Here is a 10,889-nt window from a genome sequence, read left to right as displayed (position 1 = left end):
AAAAAATTGGTGCCACTGTTAAACCAACGAACCAACAAACAAATAAATAAATAAAATGTACACAGCTTATCATTACAGCCAAAAAAGAAAAACCCAGTTTTCATATGGGGTTGTAAAAACAGTGACCCTGAATGGTGTTGCCAGGCAACCAGCAGCTTGGCGGTTTCACACAGCTTTCCTGGCAGTATTGTCATTCACCCACAGCAGAGATCCGCTTCGGTGTCAGACTCTGGGCCAGAGTTGGTGAGCAAACAGGATGGGTAACTTTCTCTGAGTGAATATTAACAAAGCCAACGGCTCCATGGGCAACAGCTGCCGGGCAACAACGCTTCACCAAACAGCTCATAATGTGTTAACAAAGGACAGGAGAATCCATCACTTGGCGATTGGGACATGTCAGAAAGGTATGTACCATTCAGAACAAATTTATCTGTGTTCTTTTAAAACATTTTTTTTCGCCCTCTGGTTCATGTTAAGCAGAAAAGAGCATGTAGGATAAATTATAGAAACACCAGGGTCCACTTATCACCTGCAGACAGGCACTATTAGAAACTAACAGCACCTGCTCAGATGTCCACTGGTGCCATGGCAACGGGTCCTAATCTGCATTGTCAGGCCCAGTTCACTGTAACTCTAACCACTCTGCCAGTGGTCAGGGTGTCAGTCAGCACACACATGCACACCCCCACAGGGCTTACATTACAATAATGCAGCATACATCTATTTACGCAGGTGAATGCATCACTGTCCACACCATGTCAGGTTTTCCTCGTAACATTATCTATTTTTCCTCTTGTAGTTCTTCTGGTGTGAATACGCTCAGTGGAAGTTTTCCTAAATCCCACTCATCCCAGTACTCAGAGCTCGGAGTTACACGTACACCTCTCTCAGTGGACCACAGTCCTGATTCTGGACTGGTATCTACACCTGTGAGTGAGACACAGCAACATCTGCTCCTCAGAGCCCTCTCTTGTCTTTAATCCTCTCTCTCTTCACTCATCTCTTTTTGTTCCGTCTCATTTTTTTATCTTCTCTTCTTCTGCTCTTATGCCTCTGGCCTCCCACCTCCAGCTGTCAAATGAAATAATCTTTCATCCTCTACATTCTGATATAAACAGAGATCTCTACATCTATTAGATCTAAAGTATGTAGACTTCGTAGACACACAGCCCTTTGCTAAAAGCTGAGCTTTGATGTACTGTACCTTTTTGGCAAAATTATACACATTCACCCCTTTGGTTTTCTCACATTTTCTCACATTACAACCACAAACCTACATGTATTTTGTAAGAATTGTGTGTGGTTCACCAGCATAAGGTAGTGCCTGATTGTAAAGTGAAAGGACAAGAACACAATGGTTTGCACACTCTTTACAAAATAAAAATCAGAACAAGGTAGAGAGTGTGGATGGTGTATTCAGGTGAACAACAGGTGGAATTTGTTTAATTGTCAGCTGACATCTGTCACCTGATCTAGCTTGCGCTGGATTGTGTTTAGATATATCACAGTAAAAAGGATATACATGTCACAGTTTTCAAAAGATTTGAGGGTAAACATTTTGAAATCCATGAAGTATTTTTCTTCCACATCACTGTTATGTGCTATTTCGAGTCAGTCTATGACATAAAATATCCAAGTAATGTCCTGAAGTGTGTTCTTTACAACATAATCATATTTTACTTTTCCACTAGCTTTATATGACAAGATCAGATGTCTTAGGGCTGTTTTACAAGTGTCCACTCTGTCGGCAGGTGTGTGGTGGTCAAGTGCACTGGGGTCACTCCTGCACTGTTTGTGTTAACAGATGTAAGTGTGAAGTTACAAGCAAAGCAGAGGTGAACAAGAATAAGTTTGTGGGGTAAGAAAGGGTCAAGCAAATGGAGAATAAATCCTACAATCTATTTATAGTTGCAACTTGGAAATTTTGACATCTAAGTTAGAAAAATACACCAGAGCCCTTCCTTACAAAGTCCAGCTTCTGGCTTGGAGAATTTGAGAACTTTTCAAATACTGACTTTGAGATCTAACATGGCAGCTCCTCACATCAACAATAGTAAGCTGCGGCGGATGCAGCTTACTATTGTTTTTGTAAGAGTGTGTCTAAAATCAATGTTGCAGGTAACAGCAGCAACTCTCAATTGACTAAATTAAAAATGGTGTTTGCATGTGGAAAGTTCAGCTAAAGATGATATTCGTTAGTATTGTTACAAACAATATGGCGTCGCCATACTGGAACTCCACCTTCTCCGACCATGTTAACTGGAATGCTGTTAAATCTGAAGTAAATGTTATTCCCAACTTCAAATTCTGACTTCTGAGGTAAATGGTACGCAGCTGGATGCATAAAATTAAAAATATGTACAAATCTAAAATGTAATTTATACTGTAGATTGATATTCATGTGTTAGGCCGTCCAATAAGATATTTAAATATTAGTGTGTATTCAACAGAATAGACAGTTTGATGCCTTCTAGTGTTTAGTGTTTGAGTGAAAGTGAAAGTGGTAAATAGTTCTGATTTGAGTTTGTAGAGTGGGATGTGAAGTCTGTAATACTGTAGCTGCTGAAGAGATGCATGAGCTCTTCTATTAATTCGAAGGGAAAACAAAAAACTTCACATTGTAAAAGATACAGACAGGAGACAAAGTTTTATTTCCAGGTCAGTAAAACAGGCAGTTAGTGGTTACTGTCAGCCTGTGAGGCAATCTGAACCCTTGTCAGTCTGATAACATGTGTAGTAACATTTGTAATTGCCTTTACAATGGCACATTAATTGTAGGTTATTGTGAAGTTTGGTAGATTGGAGGCTGTGGGACATTAAACACAAACGTGTTATTTTTTCTGTGCTGAATTTTGATTAATCATTGACTTTCTGTTGAAATCAAGCTACACTGAATGGTGCCTAGGCCTTCATACTTTATATACTGATTATGCATCACAACTTGTTGCAAAATGCAGGATGGATTTGAAAAATGTTGTCCACAAGGATTACTACATTGTGACTGAGCTTTCACTTACATTTCCCTGTCCTCCTCCTGTCCTCGTCAGCTTCCTTCAAGCCGCTTCCAGTTTGTGCCGTGGCACCGCCTGGAGCAGTGTGAGGTCACCGGCGACCAGCTGACCTGCCCCCGGGTTAGAGAAGGCATGTGGTCTCCTTTGACGACTACCAGTTTTAAAAAAAAACAAAAAAACAAAAACAGCCGTTGTCATTTTTTTACTCACCGATGGATTGTGGAGAAGAACGTCCTTTTTCGTAACACATTTACGGCATCACAAGCAGATTTTAGCTAAGTGATATTCTAATATATATTGCAATGGTGGTCACAAGTAATCAGGTTTTTGTTTTTCTTCAAAACAAGGACCATCAGAGGAGGAGTTTCATTTCAGAGAAGGGAGAAATTTCTGTTTGGAAAGAGGGAGGAGGAAGAGGAGAGAGGAGGAAGGGAAGAGCTGGGAGGAGAGACTGCAAGAAAATTGGGAAAACTGTCTGGTAAGCCTCAGGAATTTATTTCAAGTTTACCACAGTTATTGACACCCCTAATTAAAATGTGTAAAACGCCAATAAATAAATTCATTCTTTATAGAAGCATAAGTATTTATGTTTTTTTCCATGGTTAAGGATGAAATAATGTCACGTGAAAATCAGTCTACCACAATAATCGTCATCGCTACTTTGTAAAACTCTCTTTTGGCAGCAGGATAGAGGAATCTTCACCCTTTTCCCTCAATATGTCTGTTTCATGTCCTCATTTATGCGCTCTTCTGTGCAAGTCTCTCGAAAAACTGTGATGACCTGAAATAGTTACATTTTGTTTCTGGTGGAAACTTTCTGTCATAATTTTGCTGTATTTTGGATCACTGTTGAAAGACAAAGTTGAAAAACCCGTTGATAAAAAAAAAAACTGTCTGATTTTTATTGAAACTCTTTAGGTTTTCCAAAGTACGAGGTCATTTTCAACAAATTCATCAAATGTTTCATGTCAACACCAACTGGAATATTTGTTTTACTGAGAAACTCAAAAGCACAGTCTGCTCAGTCTGCTCCACAGCAACGCCTGTGATTTTGGTGACCTTGCTGTCTGTGCAGGCTGACAGCAAAAACAGAACTCTCTGTGGTAGCAGGCAGTTCAGATTACAAGAAAACAGAAAGAAAAACAAAGACTGTGGTTTTAAAGAAGTCTGCTGTTGTTTCTGTCCTGCTGAAGAAGTTAAGTACAGATGAAAAACTAAGAGCAATTCAGAGCCCTGACAGCTGCTGTTTCTATAGGAGCTAAATCTGTCCTACCAAAACTTGGGTGATCCCTACCAGAGGGAGAACTTTTTCCGCATCCTCCGACGGTTGATCCGCGTGGAGATATTACAGCTGATTGACAACTCACTCACCGACCTGAGTTCAGTACGTTTGCCAAGGTAACGTCTACACTTGTGAGAATGCATACCAAATCCATTGTCTAAATATGAAACACCTAATTTGGTCTCCCAATAAATCAGGGTTTTTGACAATGTTATGGTTTTAAATTCCTGTATGGAATGCACTCAGTTCTTTAAATGGAATAAAAACGTTTTCTCAAGAGGTAATATAGACCTGCCTCAGCCTGTGCATCCGCTCCTTCTCCTCCTTCTTCAGGCTGTAGGTTGCATCTGTGTGTGTTTGCTCAGCTGTGATACAAATGTTCCCCAGATGGTGTTCCTGGCAGCTGGTGAAACTCGATTGGCACTCCTTTAAGTGGTTTAAATGAAGGTGTAATTAAAGAAAACAGCTTGAGGAACTTTTTCATGCTTCTAGATCAAAGCTGAAACCATATTAGGCTCTGATGATGCTGCGTATTTACCAGGACTGCCCGTATTTTTCTTTTATCCTGCTGTTTATTAAAAATTATACCTGCTCAAGTTTTCTGCTTTGGTTTTGTCAATCCCTGCCTGCTTATCTTTAAGAAAGTTGAATCACCTGCACATCAGAAACTGAGTTCCCCTTTCATATTCTTCCACAAATTATCTTGTTTTCCGGGTAATTTTAAGACCCCTTTATGAATTATGATGAAGCCTTAGTAATAACAAAAAGTGCTACTGGTTTCTGCCCAAGCAGGTGCAAAATGCTAAACCTGCATCGTAACCACCTGGTGTGTCTGCGTCAGCTGCCAAAGCTCCCAGCAGTGGAGCACCTCTGTTTGTCGGAGAACGCCATCAGCTCCCTGCGGGGACTGGGGGCTCTGGGGAGCAGCCCACTGCGCTCCCTTAACCTGACCCGCAACCCAGTGACCTTCAGTCGGGACTACCGTGCACAGTGGGTAGCCTGAGGTTATAATGAGGTGCGTTCCCTGGAGGTCATCTTCATGTGCTCTCTCTTCTTCTTCTCTCTTGCAGTGTTTTCTCCTGTTTGCCAAACCTGGAGGTCTTGGACGGCATTCCCAAGCTCCCAGGAGACTCGCTGCCCCTCCGGGTGAAGGGACCGGAATCCAGCAGGATGTGTATCATTTTATGACTCTCTTTGAGGGAGGATGAAAATAGACTTATTTCTGGTATTCACTTCGGCATCGCTTTTATCCTGCAAAACAACAACAACATCGAGGAGGCCCGTTTTTAGTTTGAAGGAAAACCAGCTGGGTAACATTTTCTACATTTACTGAGATTGTCAAAAGCTGCTTGTGAAAAGCTTGATAATAATATGCAAACTTGAACTGTGTTAATATTGAGTTTTGCTTATATTTTGTAAGTCAGATACTTTGTACATAATAAAGATATTTTGATAAATACAAAAAAAAGCTCTCCAAGAGAAAAGCCTTAATAAATCTATCCAGTGTCTTCTATTTCAATTTGGGTCTTAGAGGTAAAGCCAAAAATTAAATAAAAAATCAAACATCCCTCTCTCCGTTACCTCCATCACTTTTTCAAGGATCCCAAAGTATTTGCACACCTGAGAGCAATAAAGGGGCTTCCTCCCAGTGGGATTATTAACAGAAAACCTCAGAAAGATGAACTCCAGGAGTTTATCCTGATCCAACGCTTCCACCACCTGACTTGACTCCTTTCAGGCAGAGCAGAAGTCAACTACTGTATGTAGCAAGTTAATTTCAGCTGTTGGGATCCTGGATCTCATTTGGTTATGACCATATTTTGTAACATTTGGCAAGGCTCGGTATTGGTAGGCATCAAACTTATTTTATACTCAAGAATGCAACCAATATCTAAATATCGAGAAAGGCAGACAGGGAAAATATATAATGACTGATTTCACATGGTCTGGTTTTAATGGGAGGGAAATGTTTCACATGAGCTGAAACTCCTCAGGTTCTATAGAAATATGATGTACAGCACTTATTGAAAGCATCCATACTCCTTGGATGTTTTTTTTTTTTACATTTTGTCACATGATAACCCCAAGCTTCAGTGCAAACTTCAACACAAACTAGTGCCCTTAAAAATACCGCTGGAGCCACAATGGAATAGTTCAGATTCAAGTATGATAATATGTTATAATGATCCCGTCGAAATTCACCACTAAATCCGACTGAGAATGTGTCAAAACTAAAACATTTAGGCTCACAGATGCTCTCCATCCAACACTTCAGAGCTTTAGAGCTCAAAGTTGGCGGAGACAGTCACCAATAGATTGCAGTTGTGATCGCAACAAATAGATGGTTGTACAAAGTATTAATTCAGTGAGGTTAAATACCACTGAATTACAAACCAGCCTATTTAGGTTTTTGATCTGTAAAAATAGTTTGAAAACAGTTTATATAATTTTCCTTCCACTTCATCAAAATGTGTGTATTGCTCCATCAGAAAAACATTTCATGAAATAACTGAAATGTTGTAGTCACAGTGAGAGAAAATGTATGAAAGCTCAAAGGGGGTGAGAATGCTTTAGCTAGCCACCGTATATTTCCATAATTTTAAACGGTAGCCAAATCCTGAGATGACGCATGGTGTGCATAATGAGAGATACAGGACATCCTCTTCAGAGACTTATCAAATATTTATAGTTCAGACTCCTTTGGATAATGGACTTTTATGTCCTGCTGCTGACAGGGTAATGACCCATGAGCTTCATGCAATAAGTCACACAGGCACACACACATACAACACACAGACAAAGAGTAATCTTGGGAAGATTTCACTGCTTTCAATCCGCCAGGATTAAAAGTGTGTGTGTGTGAATGCATACTGTTAGAGCTGCATGGAGCTGCCTGGGATACTTCCTCTTCATATTGAAAAGAAGATTTCAGCTTTTCTTTAGGCAAATTGGGTCAACAAAGAGATTTAACTGACTTTGAAAAGTCAAAATTTATCAAAAGTCTCCCAGAGGGCCGTGGGTGGATGAGTAATGGGCTCAAAGCTCTACTTGGAGTCAGATGCCATCAAGGTGGAGGTGAGGCACTGGTCTGAACTGGTATTATTGAAGATCAGCTGGTTGGACCTATTCATGTTGTAGATGGGCTCAATGTCAACTCCCGAACCTACTGCCAGTTTTTAGAAGACACTGGCAGAAGGAGTAGTCTGTATCTTTAAAGAATACAGTAATTATTTTTCCATTGCATTCATCCAAGTACTCCTCTGCAAGGCCGGCTAGCAAAGGTGCTAAATATGGAAAAACTTACGGCATGGCGCTCTTCCTCAACTGAACCGAAACAGATTTACAGTGAAGGTCAACAGTTCAGTTCTCTGATCTGCGTCACGATAATAGTCACAAAATAAATGAGCACATATAGATATTCACATTTACTTTCTTAAGCATTTATATTTGAGGTTTATTAACATTTTGGATTCACTGAGAGCACTGCAATTGGTGATTGATACAAATAATCATAACAACAACAAAAAGATTTGTCTAATAGCCATGCACACAGTGTAATGTTCAAAGTGTAATTGCCTTCAAGCAAATTGGGAAAACCAATAGGATGTCATGGCTTTCTGAGACATGAGTATTTGGAAATACTTAACAGCACCTTTCCTGATCCATGTTGGTGTTTTTTGCTGTGAAAACAACAGAAAGTTAAGTAGAAATACTGAAGCAATAAGACATCCATCCATCCATCCATCTTCTTCCGCTTATCCGAGGTCGGGTCGCGGGGGTAGCAGCTTCAGAAGGGAGGCCCAGACTTCCCTCTCCCCAGCCACTTCTTCTAGCTCCTCCGGGGGAATCCTGAGGCGTTCCCAGGCCAGCCGAGAGACATAGTCCCTCCAGCGTGTCCTGGGTCTTCCCCGGGGCCTCCTCCCGGTGGGACGTGCCCGGAACACCTCACCAGGGAGGCGTCCAGGAGGCATCCTGACCAGATGCCCGAGCCACCTCAACTGGCTCCTCTCGATGTGAAGGAGCAGCGGCTCTACTCTGAGTCCCTCCCGGATGACTGAGCTTCTCACCCTATCTCTAAGGGAGAGCCCAGCCACCCTACGGAGAAAACCCATTTCGGCCGCTTGTATCCGCGATCTCGTTCTTTCGGTCATGACCCAAAGCTCATGACCATAGATGAGGGTGGGAACGTAGATCGACCGGTAAATCGAGAGCTTCGCTTTTTGGCTCAGCTCTCTCTTCACCACGACGGACCGGTACAGCGCCCGCTTGACAGCAGACGCTGCGCCAATCCGCCTGTCGATCTCCCGCTCCCTTCTTCCCTCATTCGTGAACAAGATCCCGAGATACTTGAACTCCTCCACCTGGGGCAGGACACCCCCCTTGACCCGGAGAAGGCACTCTACCCTTTTCCGGCTCAAGACCAGGGCCTCGGATTTGGAGGCACTGATCCCCATCCCGGCCGCTTCACACTCGGCTGCGAACCGCTCCAGCGAGAGCTGCAGATCATGACCTGATGAGGCCAGTAGGACCACATCGTCTGCAAAAAGCAGAGACGAGATCCTAAGGCCACCAAATCGGATCCCCTCAACACCTTGGCTGCGCCTAGAAATTCTGTCCATGAAAGTAATGAACAGAATCGGTGACAAAGGGCAGCCCTGGCGGAGTCCAACTCTCACCGGGAACGAGCCCGACTTACTGCCGGCAATGCGGACCAGACTCTGACACCGGTCATACAGGGACCTGACAGCCCGTATCAAAGGGCCCGGTACCCCATACTCCCGGAGAACCCCCCACAGGGCTCCCCGAGGGACACGGTCGAACGCCTTCTCCAAGTCCACAAAACACATGTAGACTGGTTGGGCGAACTCCCATGCACCCTCCAGGACCCTGCCGAGGGTGTAGAGCTGGTCCAGTGTTCCACGACCAGGACGAAAACCACACTGCTCTTCCTGGATCCGAGGTTCGACTATCCGACGGACCCTCCTCTCCAGGACCCCTGAATAGACCTTGCCAGGGAGGCTTAAGAGTGTGACCCCTCTATAATTGGAGCACACCCTCCGGTCTCCCTTTTTGAACAGGGGGACCACCACCCCTGTCTGCCAGTCCAGGGGAACTGCCCCCGATGTCAATGCGATATTGCAGAGTCGCGTCAGCCAACACAGCCCTACAACATCCAGAGCCTTAAGGAACTCCGGGCGGATCTCATCCACCCCCGGAGCCTTGCCACCGAGGAGCTTCTCAACCACCTCGGCGACCTCGTCCCCAGAGATTGGAGAGCCCAACCCAGAGTCCCCAGGCTCAGCTTCTTCAATAGAAGGCATGTTGGTGGGATTGAGGAGGTCTTCGAAGTACTCTGCCCGCCGACCCACAACGTCCCGAGTAGAGGTCAGCAGCACACCATCCCCACTATAAACAGTGTTAGTGCCGTACTGCTTCCCCCCCCTGAGACGCCGGATGGTGGACCAGAATCGCTTCGAAGCCGTACGGAAGTCTTTCTCCATGGCCTCTCCAAACTCCTCCCACGCCCGAGTTTTTGCCTCAGCAACCACCCGAGCCGCATGCCGCTTCGCCTGCCGGTACCCATCAGCTGCTTCCGGAGTCCCACAGGCCAAAAAGGCCCGGTAGGACTCTTTCTTCAGCCTGACGGCATCCCTCACCGAAGGTGTCCACCAACGGGTTCGAGGGTTGCCGCCGCGACAGGCACCGACAACCTTGTGGCCACAGCTCCGACCGGCCGCCTCGACAATGGAGGCACGGAACACGGTCCACTCAGACTCCATGTCCCCCACCTCCCCCGGGACGTGTTCAAAGTTTTGCCGGAGATGGGAGTTAAAGCTCCGTCTCACAGGGGATTCCGCCAGACGTTCCCAGCAGACCCTCACAACTCGTTTGGGCCTGCCAGGTCTGACCGGCTTCTTCCCCCACCACCGGAGCCAACTCACCACCAGGTAGTGGTCAGTGGACAGCTCCGCACCTCTCTTCACCCGAGTGTCCAAGACATACGGCCGCAGATCCGATGAAACGACGACAAAGTCGATCATCGAACTGCGGCCTAGGGTGTCCTGGTGCCAAGTGCACATATGGACACCCTTATGCCTGAACATGGTGTTCGATATGGACAATCCATGACGAGCACAGAAGTCCAACAACAGAACACCATTCGAGTTCAGATCGGGGGGGCCGTTCCTCCCAACCACGCCCCTCCAGGTCTCACTGTCATTGCCCACATGAGCGTTGAAGTCCCCCAGTAGAACAAGGGAGTCCCCAGGAGGAGCACTCTCCAGTACCCCCTCTAAGGACTCCAAAAAGGGTGGGTAGTCTGAACTGTCATTCGGCCCGTAAGCACAAACTACAGTCAGGACCCGTCCCCCCACCCGTAGGCGGAGGGAGGCTACCCTCTCGTTCACCGGAGTAAACCCCAACGTACAGGCGCCGAGATGGGGAGCAACAAGTATGCCCACTCCTGCCCGACGCCTCTCACCTTGGGCAACTCCAGAGTGGAAGTATGTCCAGCCCCTCTCAAGGAGGCTGGTTCCAGAACCAGAGCCGTGCGTCGAGGTGAGACCGACTATTTCTAGCCGGAGCCTCTCGACCTC

At 45.1% G+C, this 10,889-nt stretch overlaps 1 protein-coding gene across 2 annotated transcripts; it reads left to right on the top strand.

Annotated features, from left to right (window-relative positions):
- The first annotated feature begins 3,247 nt into the window (after positions 1-3,247).
- Positions 3,248-5,757, top strand: LOC116707914 (leucine-rich repeat-containing protein 9). Of its 2 annotated transcripts, XR_004336583.1 has the most exons (4): positions 3,248-3,489; positions 4,267-4,409; positions 5,086-5,283; positions 5,364-5,756. XR_004336583.1 is itself a non-coding variant. In XM_032545617.1 (2 exons), exons 1-2 carry the CDS (start codon positions 5,027-5,029, stop codon positions 5,479-5,481), a joined length of 375 nt encoding a protein of 124 aa, XP_032401508.1. In that variant the 5' UTR covers positions 4,109-5,026; the 3' UTR covers positions 5,482-5,757. The 2 variants fall into 2 exon arrangements, 1 of the variants encoding a protein (XP_032401508.1); XM_032545617.1 differs by lacking the exon at positions 3,248-3,489 and having other exon boundaries at positions 4,109-5,283; positions 5,364-5,757.
- The last annotated feature ends 5,132 nt before the right edge of the window (positions 5,758-10,889 follow it).

The sequence above is a fragment of the Xiphophorus hellerii genome, chromosome 18, assembly GCF_003331165.1.
Source record: "Xiphophorus hellerii strain 12219 chromosome 18, Xiphophorus_hellerii-4.1, whole genome shotgun sequence".
NCBI lineage: Eukaryota > Metazoa > Chordata > Actinopteri > Cyprinodontiformes > Poeciliidae > Xiphophorus > Xiphophorus hellerii.
Note: the sequence above shows the minus strand (reverse complement) of the source record. Positions and strands in the feature narration are given on the sequence as shown.

Excerpts from the sequence above, each read along its gene's own strand:
- LOC116707914 (XM_032545617.1), top strand. The coding sequence starts at position 5,027 with ATGAATTATGATGAAGCCTTAGTAATAACAAAAAGTGCTACTGGTTTC. Across the intron at positions 5,284-5,363 it reads AGTCGGGACTACCGTGCACA|TGTTTTCTCCTGTTTGCCAA; the intron begins GTGGGTAGCCTG and ends TCTCTCTTGCAG.